The sequence below is a fragment of the Apostichopus japonicus genome, chromosome 4 (genome assembly GCF_037975245.1).
Source record: "Apostichopus japonicus isolate 1M-3 chromosome 4, ASM3797524v1, whole genome shotgun sequence".
In the NCBI taxonomy this organism is placed as follows: domain Eukaryota; kingdom Metazoa; phylum Echinodermata; class Holothuroidea; order Aspidochirotida; family Stichopodidae; genus Apostichopus; species Apostichopus japonicus.
The window spans coordinates 6,207,969-6,225,461 of NC_092564.1; the positions used below are offsets into that span (position 1 = coordinate 6,207,969).

The following is a 17,493-nucleotide window of genomic DNA, read 5'->3' on the forward strand; positions in this document are numbered from 1 at the left end:
ACAGAGGGAGGGGCGCAAGAGAATTTTAAACCTGAATACTGAACGTACAAACGAAATGCAATTTTATTTCTCTCCATGACTCATAGTCTTTCCTTTACATCATGTTTACTATATACCGGTGGCTTAAGATGAAAAGAGTTTCAGGAGGCCCCCAATGTAAGAATAATTGAACAAAGGGGGGTTGCTGGGGTGCAGTGGGGGGGGGGTGCGGGATTGGTCATACTGCTGCAATCAATCAATCAATTTGGCAAAACCAACGGTGTCTTATAGAATTTCGTTCGCACAACTAGACCATGTGTTGTACTGCTGAGGTTTAATCGCCACCGCAGTAGTGTCCCACTATAACAGCTGTGCCAAGTGTCTCTCAATGACTTATTTATATATATATATATATATATATATATATATATATATATATATATATATATATATATATATATATAAGTATATATATATATATATATATATATATATATACTTATATATATATATATATATATATGCTTATATATATACTTATATATATATATATATAAATATATATATATATATATATATATATATATATATATATATATATATATATATATATATATATATATTTAGTGGTTATATTTAGTGGGATGTTTTCTTCTTGTGTGTTGATCTTTATTGATATTTGTATGTTTTCTCTTCCTTATTGTTTTGTCCTCACTTTGCTGATGAGCTAGCTGTAGGGTTTTATCAACAAAACATTAAGAAAATAATTAGTTACAACAAAATTATTTATTTAAATTGTGTATTAACTATCCGAAGATTGTCATTAATGTATTTCACGCGGTGACAATGATGTTAATGGGGGGGGGGGGGGGGTTGCTGGTAGGCATGGGTTGGTAAAGCTATAACAAACAAAAAATCCAAAATATGAATCTACCTTTAATAACCCAGTTAAGAGTTACCTCTGTCAAACCGCTTCCTCTCAAAAGCAAATTCCATCAAAGATACCAGTTTAGTCAGATAACAGTTTACATCTCTAACCGCGATTCCATCAGACAGGGCAAGCTCTTATGTACATAACTATATGAAAAACAAACACTAAACGCTTTTCACTAAAAGCACATCATACATCAACAAGCTATTAATTAGTTACTGATTAAGACGTAACTCGACTTGAGAAATAATAATACAAAAAATAAGAAGCTGATTCGGGATTGGTTTTGTCTCCTGTCAATCTTTTTGATGGCTATTCTTCTTGTCAAATAAATATAACGTAAGAAAATTTAAAAAATAAAAAAGAAGTAGTAAATACTAAATGAAATCCTCCACAATGTGACGAAACGATTATGTTTGTTTGATCAGTATCAATACTTTTATTGATGATAAATGTTGATTGATCGATTGATAGATTGATGGAAATATTATGATATTTTAATTAGTATTGATCGTCTCTTTTACATCAGAGAGAAACCAAAGAGAGGTATAGGCGAATGGGATTGAAACAACCTACCCGAAGTTTACTCAAAAGAATTATGGAGTGCACACTTATTCACTGCAAAATGCAAATCTTTCGACCATGAAATTGTCTGGTTTCGGACAAAACTGTGATTTGGTGTGATGCTACAACCTACATGTTATTTACTTTGGAAGCACATACAATTTGGCAATTTCGAAGGAGCTATTTAAGAGACCCAAAGAAGGCCTTACAACAGTAAGGACTCCGACGTTTTAAATATTAAGCTTTGTCTATTTCATTGCATATCTTGCTGTTCAATTGTCCCGAAATAAGAAGTACAAAGTAAAGAAATAAAAACAACAGGAGAAATATGAAATCTTTCTTATGTGTATTCTGGTAAACTTGAATGACTCCCATCCCACCCCACCCCCACCGCCCCAAGAAATGGCACATTTCTATATATTCAGTTATCGCGGTCGTCGAAGAAGTTCAAATGTGGTGGCGTTCTTTTCAAACTCACAAAGTGAAAACAGCTTTGTCTGGAACTGATGGCAGCATTCACAATTAAGTCGAGAAAATGCTGTCTTTAGACTGCGAGCAGACTGAATTTACCAGTGCTGTTTGTGTAGTGAAACATTTGGATAATGTGAATATGTAAGTTAATATTTACCGATTCCGATAATTCGATACCAATATTTTAGGTATTTGGTTACACGCAAGGTATTTTGAAGGAAAAACAATATAACATTTGAAGTTGCTATTTATATATCGCACATTTGCCGCGATAATTAGCCTTTACTTTGTCATGTATAACATAAACATGTTTTTCTACATTTGTAGGTCACAAGGATACTAATCATATATCTCAATATATTTTATCATATTCATAACACTTTATCTACATTCCTTACATGCATAAATAGATATTCACCATTATATAACTTTTTCATGTCATTCTAGTCTCTTCCAGGGTTAACATTTTTAGTAGAAATATTAAAATTGATATTAAGCGTTTATCGATGTTTACAATATGTTCAAGGGTGTCAGCTGCTCCTTCGTCGATATTCAGTTACTGATAAAGAGTATTCATTCTAAATAAAACCAAATGGTTACAAGAAATATAAGGTATTTGAAAACCGACCTTCTTTCCCGGCGGCAAGGCAGAATTGGCTTTTTACAACTGCGCAAGCGCACATTGCATTTCAGGCTATGACACGCCAAGTAATACTATCATTGGCTATATATGACTAGTTTTAATGGATACGTATTGCTGAGGAACAGCCCAGATATAGGGGAGGTTTTTTCGTGTGCTAGTTACTCCAGGGGGGGGGGGGCTATGCAAGAGCTGGGGACTCCCCCCTCCCCAGTGAAGTCAGCTTACCATTCCCCCAGCTGGTTCTTGTCCAGTTAGTTGCTTCCAAGTTGATCAATTTGCTTGTCTCCTTGCCCCATTTTGTCACAATGTTTCCCATGTCTTTCTGTTTTTCAACTTGCGATACTCCAGGAGCTGTTCGTCGCACAACTGGACCACCTCCCCCCATAGTCACCGACATACCTCAAACTCTAATTAGTAATTAAAAAACATCGGTACATAATTTGAGAGTCGTTTGTGACCTTGATGTTGTAATTTCAGATAGGAACGTAAGTAAACAACTCACAAAAGAACATTAAAGGTAAGCGCAAATGCGCATTTCGTATGATAGTTTCGTTATATGTGGTTCGTGGTGTCTGTCTGTGTAATCTGACTATCCCGAGACTACAGTATACGCATGCGCAGGAATCAACCAACTGAACCTGAAAGGCATTTAAGACTCGCCCAAACCGCGTGCCGCCCTCTGAAAAAAACTTTCCGTTGCTTGAAAGTGAAGTTTTTTCTTGTCGCTACAAAATGCAGACGGTAATGAAACGTGATACCTTGTTATCTTTTATCTAGACCTGAGATGTCCATCGCTGCCATGTACACTCTGTTGTGGGTATTGACCGTAGCTGTATGTATTGACAGTACACTTGTTTCTAATTACCGACAGTAGCAAGCTGTGTGTCTATTTTCTGGGTTCGATGGTGGTGTCTAACACTTCTGTTACACCTCATTCGAAACTAGGTCAGATTAAAGGCATCAGACGTTTCTTTGTGCGCGAGTCTTCACTCCCTTTAAAACTACATTTTGATTAGTTGGTCTTCGCCACAGTCTAGTGGCGCCAGACAGAATTGGTTAAAAGAAACATAATGCACATTTGAAAGCCCATCTGTTTACTTTAATCTATCAACAATTCGCTGGGATATTTTAAATTAGACAAAAAGTTGAAATAATCAGAAGTAAAACATTACATTTGTGTGAAACAAACTTTTCTGTATTGAGTTAAGCATTTTAATAGGAGATATGAAGGTAGCAGTATATTTATAAATAGAATGTATTCATGTTCTAGTGAACTACAGTTTTCGAGTAAAAACTGTATTCAAATTTGAAAGGAACACACCTGTTTGTTTCGAATTCACATGTGGTGACAAACGCATGAAGTTAAAATGTTGTTTTCTGGGAAAAGGCTGTTCGGAACCGCCTACAAACTTCAAGAAGATGATAAATTTTTGATCCCCATTTTGATCAAAACCCCTGGCCTCATATTCTAATATCCCATGTCACCGCATCCCTGAATGCCTCCCCCCCCCCTCTCAACTGAAAAAGGAAAAGATGAAAAGAAACGGAATTTTTGTTTTCGTAATACGTAATATTGGGGTGGAGTAAGGTCTATAATTTCCATGGTCACAACTGTACATGCATAGTCTAGAGTCAGTTTCAACTTTTAAAGATTTCGAGAGTTCATACGGGCCTTTTTTCCAGTTTACTCCAAGTGACACAAAGATACGAACGCCACTGATTTTGGCATATCACGTCTGCCAATTTACCTATATAGAAAAAAATGACGTAAAAGGGTTCTTCGTTTCCGATCTAGGCTTGGTGGACTCTGTAAACAACGTCATTTCAAATATAGAGACCAGAAGTGACTTGAAAGTTTAGCGTTATCTCATTGCGTCATATTTGTGTCAGTGCAACACTCTGAGACGTATCCACTGCATATTCATGAGTGTATGGTAGCCTAGAGTAAGCATTGTAGTACATACTGTAAAAGTCTTCATGCGATTCAACCATACCGCTTTCAGCTCCTTGGAAACCAAACAAGTAATCATTGTTACGGTAAGGGCCAGGTATCCCAGTATATTGGGGAGCGACTCTTTGTTCTGTGAGCCTCTTAGATTCTTTCACTTCCCTCTTTAGTTTCATACGACGATTCTGAAACCAAATTTTGATCTGTCTTTCTGATAGATTCAGGTTAGAGGCCATTTCGAGACGTCGCGATCGGTGAAGGTATCGGTTGAAGAGGAATTCTTTCTCGAGTTCTACCAGCTGTATGCTACTGAATGCTGTCCTGTTTCTCTTAGCTGATAAACCTCTGACGTTATTAAATTTCTTTTCTGGACATGTTTTCTCTTTGGCTTCTGTCTGAGTGTCAGTTTGATCTGATAGTTTGTCGTCACCTGCCAGAAAGAAGAAAAAAAAAAGAAAAAAAAGAAAAGAAAACAGAAAAGATAAATAAAAGAAAAAGGTTCTTCTAGAATCTCCTGTTTCAGAGGAGAACTATAATATGTGATAAGACTTTGGCTGGGGTAACATTATTATCATATAGACTACCATATATACATTCCATTATATCCTTCGTCTCACAAGCATGGATTCGTTTTATGTTTAACTAAACAAGAAACGTCTTTGAACAAGTTGGCAAACGTTTACTTTACTTCACTGTAGATATTCCATCATACCGAACAAGTAAGCCGGACCTACCAAGTAATTTTCAGACTAGAATTCGCAATTGATTGAATGGATCAACTTCAAATCGCCCATTTTTTTTGGGGGGGGGGGGGGTTAAAGGAGAAACAGATCATAAACATTATTTATCTATGTAATACAAACAATTGTCACGAAGAACATCCCCAAACAGCTATGAGAAATCTTAATCCATTTTCCTTCAGACAGAAGACTTGAACAAGTCTGAATATGACGTCATCGAGACACATGTACTTCTTTTTTCCTTATTATAACTTTCTTTATTTACTACCATGCTTATTTTCTGTTGTTGGGATGGGGTTTGCACATGCTGAAGCTACCATATATGAAATACGTAACGTGACCATATATTGATGGCAGTGGTTTTATTGTCAACACTGTTAACATTTTACTTGGGAATATGAAAACAGAAACAAAGATGAAGTAAAAGGCTTAAGATGCTAGTGGCAGAACACTATGACAACACAAGATTTACAATATGACAGCAGACAAACACAACTTTTTAAATAGGATAAACACCGTCTCCCGTACGGAGCAAGATCTTGCTTAGCTAGCGCTGTTTGAGAAAATTGTTCATGACAATGATCTCTGTCATATAAGCTAAAGATGTTAGTTGTATTTGTGTCTCCTTTAAAGGTCGATTCCATTCTTGCAAAACTTTCGGGCAAGACACTTACCGTATAGAATATTATTAGCAACTTTGATGTAAAACCGCACAAGCTTTACTGCAACGCCATTGGTACACTTATTTTGAAAAGAAAAAGATTTTAAAACATTGTTCGTGGCATGGATACAATACATTGACAATGGGCTAGTTTTCTGTTGCCAAATGCTTTAGAGGGGGTAATTGCGGAATCTATAGTCCACAGTTTGTGTTATTATTTTGTTTCATGTGCGTCCTAAATAATATCGAACTTACTACCGAAATAGTGGTGTTAAAAAATTGTCAATGTGTACCTTTTTATGACTAAGACAATATGTTTACAGCTAATTTTAGTGCCAAAGAATTTCAAACCTGATGTCTGGATTCGCCCTGTCCCCTGCCTGGATTCGTCAATGTTAAATCATGAAAAAAACTCTCAAATCACTCCGATGGTACTTTTTTCGACATTTAAGACAATTCCTTGAGTCAATATGACTCATATGTGATGTATTTAACCTGTTTCCCAACGATAGCTAATGTAAACGCATATAAAACAAAAGAAACCACAACACGTGAAAAATTAAATCAAAACAACCCCCCTCCCCGGAGAAAAGGGTAAATGTCTTCACATGTTGCTGACTACGTGGCCCACAGAAATCCAAGGAGCACTGCAGCCTATCAACTTAAAGCAAATTCGGAAAAAAATATATATAAAACAGAAATAAAACAAAATCAACAACAGCAAAAAATATTTGTATATGTATACTGTATATCGCAGTTAGAACCGATAATGCTATATTATGTTTACAGTGGTATAACGATCTGTTCAGCACCTCGAAATGTGATTTCATATAAAATAGGGCGATAGGGTTCGTATTGTCAATCACAAATACAGGGAAAGTGATGGTAACAATTCCATTGATTATCAATAACTAATTGATTATGAATATGACGTAGTATAGTCAAGTCTAGTATTAAACAATTTTTTTAAAATTGATATTCCTTATCCGATTGCTTATTTTGTGTTCAAATGATTAGTATGTGATTCCGATGTCTTATCTGAGATGTAAAGGAGTATCATATCATATAATATATTCATTATTTTATTAGAGTTGGTAATAATCATGCTAATAAGTGTACAATTTCGTATACTCTTCCTCTTAAATGAAGGAAAAACGATATCCATTAACTTTAGAGAAAATTCCCTAAAATTGGAATTTATAAATATTGATCAATAAACATATTTATTTATTTTCCTCCAAATAACGCAATTTTATCGTGTCGATTGCTGTATATTCGGATAACTGAAATATTGAATTATTATGATGAAATAAACAAAAGTAAAGGAAATTATCAGTTGTGGAAGTTTTGTTCATGGACGTTAAGGCAACGTATTAGGTTGTTTCAAATGTACTTTAGCTATGAAAAAATTACTGATCTACTTTGAGGCTACTAAAATTTCGTCTCCCGAACACTTTTTTTTAATATAGCAACAACATGCCAGGATTGAAAGCGTTCAAATGTTGCTAAATTGTCAGCATTATTGAAAAATGATTCAATTCGAGATAGGATCAAAGATTAAATAGTTCAAGGCAAGGATTATTTTAAAGTAATTAATGTCGCCATAAAATGTAGAATAGAGTAATATTTATGTCACTACTTTTTCACTATTTCTAAACATTGGCAGATTCAGGATTTCACAGAAGAGGGAGTTTCAGAGATAAGTGTTCAGCTATTACCGAAATAGCGTTGCTTATAAGAAAGTATGAAATAATAATAATAATAATAATAGAAAGTATAAACTTTGGTAACAACAACGTTATTGATGTCATCATGATAAGTTACATGATGAGCTTTTTCTGTTATAATGTATGAATCATTTAGCGAAGAAGGAAAATAATGTTATTACGGGACAAGTTACATAGTAATGAAATTCTAAATGAAACGAACATTGTAAGCTAAACAAAACATTCCAAATATATCAGCACATTTCCATGACAAGTCAACAACAATTTTATACCAAAACAGTAAAGCTTTTGAAGTTCAAACGCCATGATGATATCAAAATACAATCAATAATATTATCCATTTCCCAAGGAAAGGTTTATCTGTTTATTCAAACAATCATACTTAGAACTGGGAACAGGTATTGAGATGGCTTTTCAACTAACAGTGTAGAATTTTTTTCTCTCCCATGTTTGCCAAATTGACTGCCACCGCAGCCGATTCACACAGAGATTACAGTAACTACTGTAAATCTTAATGGTTTATATGACAGTAAATACTGGATCATGCTGACAAATCTGATAAATCGGTAGCATGTGCTATTATATTTACAGTAAGAACTGAGGATATTTGTAATTCCCAAAAAATACCAAACAACTGGATTTGTTGGAATTACACATATCCTCAGTTCTTACTGTAATCCTTATAGCACATGCTACCGAATTATAGCACTATCCAGTTTTTACTGTGGTACAAAACTGTAAGATTTACAGTAGTAACTGACATGTGTTCTCTATGTGTATCAGGTGGCCACCGAATACACATTAAGGAGATATGAGTGACCACATACACGAAGGTATCAAATACTAGAAGTTTATTGTAGTCTACGTCAAACTCAATAACGAGTTCGGAGCCAACTTTCAATCACATTTCTTTCTTTTTATTTTCGCAATATTTTAGTTTCATCATTTTTTTTTATAGTTTTATCACTGAGCAAACTTTAAAAGAAGCAGAGGAATATGTCGTTGAAAAGGTTTATTTTTCAATAAACTTAGTAAATTATTGATTATAGCTTATGTGATTTACTTTTGCGGATAAAAGATAACTGCATTTATGAACTATTCAAATGACCAATCTATTAACTACTACAATAATGTTTTAATATTAATTAACATTTATGCAAGTCATTACTAAAATATTAATTCTTAGGTTTAATATTTTACCGGGAAGTGTGTCATCTACATGAGGAATGAGGAAAGCAAAGTTCTTAGGTGTGGATGGGCCGAATTTTATATTTTAACATTTACTTATAAAATAACAAATAAAAGGGGATTTGTTGATTTTTGGTCCTTGATGTTAATAACTAATTAAAAGGGGAGAAAAAGTAACTGTTTACTGAGAATCCTTTCTTACATATGTCTGATAAGAAATGACAAGTAAACATATTTTCCATAATGATTGTTTCAATGGAAAAAATAATTCTTGTTTTAAACTTAAGATTTTATATACGATGTGATTTTGTGGTAAGTTTTTCAAACTTTAGAATTGAGATATTTCTGTTGTTGTAAACAAAGGTTTGAACATGTATATTTTTGTTCAAATGAAACATGATGAATTTTCATTTCACCATTTTGTAATTTTAAGTAATTTTATATCAAAAGATAATTTGGTATGGTTGTGATTCTTAGTTGATTTCTAAATTTTCGGATTTTCTGAAGTTTATGATTAACTTGTCCTTTATAGGAAGCAATAAGCAGTTGCTCGAATAAATTGATACATCTTTTAATTTCGCATAAAGTAAATTTTTCATCAAAAAGTATGTCACTCAAGCCAACTGATCTCGGTTCACGTATCCGCGGACAGTTTTTTGAGAACTTCTTAAACGGGAAGAAATTGTCTATGCCCATTTCTCATAAGGTTCTTTCGAGAGCGCTGTAGGATTTTTTGTTGCTGAAAAAACCAAAACCCCATTATTTTGAAGAAATTATTAAGGCCTTCAATTAACCTTCTCATAATTCAACATTAGGGTATCAAGGTTTTAACAGCACAGTAATCACTGATTTAATCTGGATCTGGATCAAGAAAACGACTGGAAAGAGACTGTTTATTTAAATGATACATATACAGGCTATCATTCATGCAACAGTTCTTTATGGCATTATTAAATCTAAATTTGTTCACTAATACAAAATTAAAATCACTGTAATGGGTAAGAAAAGAAATACTTTTGTTTTTGCATAAGAAAGATTGGGAAGCAATAGAAAGGATTTCATATCCAAGGTGGACAAATGGAATATTAAGAAATTAAACTTTAAATTCGTTATGCCTTGTTGTAATATTTTTGGTTCGTGTTCATCTTTATGTATCTTAAAGATCCTTTAGAAATGTTTTCAAGTTTGTACAAGGCTTTCTTCTTCAAATTAAATCAATTTTTTTCTCCAAATTTGTGAGCTTTAGTGCTTCTAATTAAGGCGAATCTCACAGTATCTTCCAAATTACAGATTAAAAATGTGATGGTTTAACTTCACTCAAAACACAACTGAAAATCCTATGCATTACCTATTACATTGTGGTTTTAACAAAAGGATATTGAAGGGGGAAATGTCATTTGCTTCATAATAAGTGACACGAATAACTAATTAACAAATCTTAAAATGAGCTGTTATGAAAGACAAAAAGGAATATAAAAATAATGTTTATTATACTGCCCGATGTATCTCAACTTTCAAGCTAGTACCATGACTTATAAGTTAAGACGTAATTCACGACAATCAGTTATAGGGTACTTTCCTATATACGTTTTAGATAACATATGCGATTTCAATTTTCGTAAAAGTAAGAAAACGTTTCAGCGAAGCACACCGATCACACATTGTCTCTTTAAATATCTCAGCTAAATTATTCAAAAACGTTTTTTAATATTAGGCACACTTCAAATGTAGTTCACATATTTACGAATTTCGAAACATCAGTCAATTATTGGCTAGGACTTGGATTTGAACCAGTCATTTCATGACTTCAGTACGAAACGAAATTTCGCTGTTTTGTAGCCTATTTGTGTAATTTATAAGTAAATCACGAACATGGAAAACTAGCAAATAAGTAACTATTTGCTCTTTAAAAATTCATGTCTAATTTCACCGTCAGCTTACTGTTCTTGATTTGCTTAAGATATTTAAAACATATTGCAAGGAAGAGGCCAATGATGAATGAACTATCATTTTTTTTATAGCCATCATTTATCTTGTGACCTACTTCAAATTTGGAAGTCATCAATATTTTACCTAAGACCGATAGAAGATTAAGATAAAGTGAGTCATGTTTAAAATTAAAGTTAAAACAAAGGCGGTAAGCAGCCCGATTCAAAGCATTTTCCAAAAGTAACATTTTCTGTTTTCTCATTGAAAATTTGTGAATGTCGGAGAGTATAACAGATTATTTAACTCCGGATCAGTTTTTCGCTTGCTTAACTTATAGAGGCACTACCGAGCCATTAAACGCTTCCAGCATAGAAATGGTTTTTAATCCTCTTCGGCTTGACGAATTTTTCGAATGATTCCATGATATGGTTCTTAATGTGGTGATCATCATCTCTTACTAATCATTTCGGTTGTCTTTGTCGAAATATGTTCAACAGTTTAATTTAAGTAATGAAAATTGTAAAGCAGTTTATGAAACAAGGGAGGTAGAGTAGTCGACATTTAAACATATGGCATAGGTAGTACAGAAACACGTAAGCATCCCTTCAGTTGACATTACGATTAGACATGTGCATCTGCCATACACATGGAAATATTGGAAGATATTTTTTATTAACCTTCTTTTTTTGTTGTGAATAATCATTAATTTATTGGAATTAAATTGAGTAAAAACTGCCACGAACAACTGAAAAGGGTCTTACGCGTCTAGGACTATCAAGCATTTTTGTTGTTACGATGTCTTGAAGAACGTACAGAAATACAATTTGGAATAGACTACTATATGCAGGATTTTTCCATCTTTCCCCAAATAAATCAGGAAAATATAGAAAATATTTCAGACATAGCTCAAACTAAATGTATCTATAAGTATACTGAATATATGAATTAGAGTTAAAACTCAACTCACGTTTGGAGTTTTTTAGGGACGTACGCTCTGGTGGTTTTCTCGTCTCTCTCATCCAAGAGTAGAGGTTGCCATTCTCAACTCCATCTTCTACGTCACGAGTTACTGTTGGAGAGTAATGCTGGAAGATATCATTTCTGCGACCATTTCCAACGTTATTGTCAGATATTCCAGCGTTAAATCCGAGTGAAAAATTGCCATCGCCTCCGAAAACCATCGGGTTACCCCGTCCGGGAGCAACGCTTATAGAAGACGGCCGTCCAGTATCCTCTCCGTAAATGGATGTCGGGCCGTCTGACGATGATGATATCTTACGCCTCTCGTAATGGCACGAGGAAGTCAATAAATTAGTTTGATCAGAAAATCCTTCCATTTGGTTAGAAACTTTCCCCCAAAAAATCTGAAGTTTACAGAAAGTTGTCAAAAGTGATCGATCTTTACTAAATTAGGATTTTTTTCTTTCGGTTAGGCCTCTCACTTAGGCTACAACTGCTTGTGTGAAAGTAAAGTACAATGGAAATTAAAAGGCCTCTTGAACTGAATGAGAAATCTCGTCATTGGCTATGCTGTTCTCGGCCGCGGGCTGCGATTCTGTTTGAGTTTAGATAGCTGTTAGAGTAATCAACAACATTTCAGCTCCCATCGACGGCTGGAAGATTTTGTTGCGATAACACGATAACAGTAGCAGCCATTACCGCGGCTATTTGACGCTTTTACCTGTATTTGTGAATTTCAAGTGGTTTATAGCCAATATTTGTGTCAATGATCGTTACCTTTTGACAATTTGTTTTTTAACAAAGGTACATCGAGGTTTAAAAATTCAAAGTTAGATTACAGCGAATCGCATTATACGATTGTTTTAAAGAAAAGAAAGGAGGCATGAACGAAAAAATTCATTATTCCTTTCGTTTTCAAATATTTTGACTCCAAAAAATATTTAAACAAAACTATATCGACTTTTGTTCCATTGTCTAACATGAAACTGTACCTAGTCGGCCCTAATGATCGGGCATTTTTTTTATGGATATTGCTATCCGAATTGAACGGCATTGGATAGAAACCAAACTCAGTGCAATAAACTTTATCTACTAGCTCGAACCTCCAACAGGCAATCATAAGTAATATATATATATAAAAAAGCAAGGTACTAAACTATGAATTTCTAGGATGAAGCAGGTAATAGTAATCCAAATTATTTCAACGTCAGATTAAAGGAGAATAATTGCATAATCGCGTCATCCAGAAAACAGTTTTACCCTTTAGGTTATTTAACAGTGATAACTTCCTGTTGAACTTAAAAGATGCACCCATGGCTCAACGCGAAAAGCTACTACGTCATATGCCACGCCCTGCAGTCCCATATTCAGCTACGTGATATGCCACGCCCTGCAGTCCCATATTCAGCTACGTCATATGCCACGTCCTGCAGTTCCATATTCAGTTACGTGATATGCCACGCCCTGCAGTCCCATATTCAGCTTCGTCATATGCCACGTCCTGCAGTCCCATATTCAGCCACTTCATATTACACGCCCTGCAGTCCCATATTCAGCTACGTGATATGCCACGCCCTGCAGTCCCATATTCAGCTACGTCATATGCCACGCCCTGCAGTCCCATATTCAGCTTCGTCATATGCCACGTCCTGCAGTCCCATATTCAGCCACTTCATATTACACGCCCTGCATTCCCATATTCAGCTACGTGATATGCCACGCCCTGCAGTCCCATATTCAGCTACGTCATATGCCACGCCCTGCAGTCTCATATTCAGCTACGGCATATTCCACGCCCTGCAGTCCCATATTATTCGCGCGCGTCATGAGAACCATCAAACGTGGCGCGATATTGTCGACGTTGGTGTATCAAGAGCCAGTCTGATTATTAAAACGTAACACCGCTATTTATTGAATTCAAGGTCGGCTATTTACAATAAGGTGGCATTAGGATGCGGTAAATAGTATGTATTTTCATCGATTCACACAGAGATTACAGTAACTACTGTCAATCTGAAAGTTTTGTACCACAGTAAATACTGGATTGTGCTGACAAATCTGATAAATCGGTAGCATGTGCTATGCGGATTACAGTAAGAACTGAGGATATGTGAAATCCCAACAACTGGATTTGTTGGAATTACACATATCCTCAGTTCTTACTGTAATTCAAAGAGCACATGCTATACTGATTTATAGCACGATTCAGTGTTTACTCTGGTACAAACCTTTAAGATTTATACAGTAGTCACTGTGTTCTCTGTGTGTATCGGGTGGTATTTTAGTGAACTCGACTTATTTAAGTAAGCTAGATACTCTAAACATGGACGCCGACGCAGGTCTGAGATGGTGGTGCAGGAGTGAGACCAATGTTCGCTGGTGATGAAATTTAACACTGCTGTATAAAGAAAAAACTAACTATTGGCAGACCCTGACCCCACCCGCCCCTCCCCGGTGTTGGGGTCCGTCTACTGCCGTTAATATACACCTATAGGTACCAAGCATATCGAGGTAAGTGTGTCAACAGCTGTTCAAAATTTCGATAAAACTTATCACGCACGTTTCAAACAAGCATTTCCTATCATTGTGAGCAAAAAGTCAACTTCACTGCGAATGAGGGCGAAACAATAGACGTGTACCTTGCTTGAGTACATTTAAAGGGAGGAGGATGACACGGCGTGAGGTGGGGGAGGAGGTGGGGTTGGGTTGGTTGGGGATTTGGCATACTTCGAATCATTTCCACGCATGCAGGAGTTACACCGCCGCATGCGACAATTTGTCAATAGCACTGAACATAGCTTTGACGCAAGTGTCGCGGGCCATGGGTTGGAATTTGGAAGAGAGTCATGTAATGTGAAGAATGGCTTCTATAGTTGCTGTAAGAACGGTGTTATTAGTTATTCCTGTGTTCTTAGTCCTCAAGACACAGTGAATCCATCCTTCTCCCACACTTAAAGGTTCAAACAGCACGACTTGGTTTAGCTTGGCGTCAGGTGAACCCAATCAAGAAGCGATTTATACTATTTAAAGAAGTAAGTTTACTCACCATATCGTCAACACTAAAATTCCTAGCCTTCACTTAGTTGTTTCTTAAGTGCGGTAGGCTTTTTGATGAGGTCATACTGCTTATCAAAATGCAAGACAGACGACAGACAGCCGTTGAGCAAAGTTGAGGGAAAATCCGTCGTCAGATAAAACGAAAACGAAGTAGATATACCACCTGTATCAACTGACATCCAAAAACATCACACAAAAGGTTTCAAAAGGATGGAGTCGAGGCTGCGTTTGTACGTGATCAACGATCAGGCGCGTAGCCAAGGGGGGGGGATGAAGGGGGCCGCCCCCTCTTGAGCATATTTGTTTGTATGTTTTTATGTTATTGCTATAGTAATTTCAAGCTTAGATGCAACTTACAAGGCCTGGGAAGTGCCATTTCAAGCAATCTGGGAGGCATTTTCAGCCAAAATTTTCTTGTACGCGTAGCGCCAACTTATGGTGGCGCTACGCTTAGATAGTTTTCAAATGCAGAATCTACGGCTCTGATAGTTTGCTTACAGGTTCGCCCCTCCCTTGGCAAATTCCTGGCTACGCGCCTGTCAACGATATATGTATTGGCCGGATAAAGATGATATTGCAATGTATAAGACTCAAACATGAGCGTAAAAATTGACTAAAAAAATTAATATTTCAATTATTGACGACATGAGGGATGAATGAACGACGACGGATAACAGCACAAATACTACATAATTGAACACAAAATTGCACGAACGTTATAACTTTATGTGTGGTTTATATTTGTTTTATTATGTTTCGCCGTAGTTTTGCCGCCTATTTTGACCCATTGTGACAAGTGATGCCATTTTTATTTTGTATTTTTGGTGCCTACTTTAATATCTATAAATATTAGTATTAGTATAGTAACTGCGTTATGAACTTGAGAACTGTCACACTTGAACTACAAGCAATAACATTATCTCAGTGTTTCTGACACCGAATGCGTGTTGGGTAGCCATCATCTTATTGGGTGTTGGTGTGGGTGTAGGTGTAGGTGTGGGTGTGGGTGTGGGCTGGGGTTATGTCTTCATGTCTTATATGTCTTAACCCTCATTATTGTCACATGCAGGAGAGATGACATTTACAAAGATAAAAAAAATCTCTAAGGAGATCTGTAAATGTCTGTATATGTTAAACATTGATGGAAGTACCTGGCCTGGTGTTTCTGTCCCTCTAAATTACCACAAATATTGTGGAATAAAAAAAATCTCTAGGGGAAGATACTAATTGTTGATGCTTCATTTCCCTGTCACATCACGTTATACAGATAAATGGTGGGTTCATACTTCAATTCAGGGAAAATGTATCCCAAGTATGAAATAATACGATCGCGTATCATCCCTGGATGTCATTTTATTGTAATGTGATACTAAATTGGTTTCAATACTCTCTTATCGAGCTGTTTATAAAAACCAGCCAATAATATGAAGCTTTTTGTGAGAGTCAACATGAGTATACCCTTATAGGATATTAATGTCTCATGTGAAGCGTTGCACGTAAAATTTCTCAATTTTTCTTTGAAGTGGTAAAGATACAAATTAGCAAAATAATTGTACTTGCCAGGAAGCATAAATAACGAGTGTGACAATGTCCAAAAACCGGGACCAAATTTATCGGGTTTTGTAATCTGCAGCTTTCCTTTTCATGGTTAAAGTTATCATTTCAAATGCATTTAATTATTACACATAAGCCATAATGTAGTAGCAATATGAGTCGTTAAAATGGAATAGCGCCATCGATATACAAGTTTACAAGTTCAACGTCGAGTCCATTCAGTATTATAATATATAGAACTGTAACAAAGGCCATTCGCACACTTAACCCGGCGATCATCCCCCATTAGTCCACTACTTCCACCCACTACCCCTTCCTCCCCTTCCCTCGCCCAGGACAATTCATAAGGTATATAATGTGGCGGGGAATCTGTTTCTGGTGTAAGGTTAAGACTTAGAAGTAAGACCTTTTTGTACCTGTGACGCATAAGTAGAGTTTAGTTAGTGAAAACTTCTATCATGACTTTTAGTGTGTAAATCAACAGGGCATTTATATGGGGTACGCTATCCTATACATAGGAAGGTCTTAACGCGTATCCAATGGGCATTCTCAAGAACCAGTCGTGTTCCTTGCGATAATAATTTATGAAGATGAACTTATAATAATCAGCAGTTATTTTTACGACGCTTAAGCGACCACAAATGTGGAAGAAATCCGCAAGGGCCTTTGTATTACAAATAACACGCCGGGTGGCTTCCAATTCAACATTTTAACTCAAATTTGGAATCTTTTCAATTTAGAAAGTCATTTCAGATGGGAAAACCGTAGATTGCTCTTAGATGACAAATTATGCACCTTACTATGACCCGGCCGGGTATCGAACCCAGAACCTCCCGATTGCTAAGCCTCATTGCTTCACATGCCAACGCCATTATCCACTCGGCCATACCACCGGTTTCTTGAATACGGTATATTTCAATAGTTATATGTGTCAGAGGTGCAATGAAATGACACGATCGCTGGCCCGGACCTTACAAAGTTTTTCAGAAATATCTATATATGTGCATTACTCACACAACACTCTACGGAATCGGTGAAACTTTGCTTAGTCTAGACCTTTAAAGATGAAATCCACTTTCCCAGACTAACCCACCGGATCTTACATCACCTCAAAAGGATCCATACTCTTATTATTGAAGTT

General features: G+C 35.9%; 1 protein-coding gene across 1 annotated transcript; it reads right to left on the minus strand.

Annotated features, from left to right (window-relative positions):
* Positions 1–1,847: 1,847 nt before the first annotated feature.
* LOC139966285 (homeobox protein Hox-A3-like) lies at positions 1,848–12,626 on the minus strand. Its single transcript, XM_071969141.1, has 2 exons — positions 11,749–12,626; positions 1,848–4,966 (listed from the first exon to the last, which is right to left on the minus strand). The coding sequence occupies exons 1-2, from the start codon at positions 12,116–12,118 to the stop codon at positions 4,464–4,466; spliced, it is 873 nt and encodes a 290-aa protein (XP_071825242.1). The 5' UTR covers positions 12,119–12,626; the 3' UTR covers positions 1,848–4,463.
* Between the last annotated feature and the right edge of the window lie 4,867 nt (positions 12,627–17,493).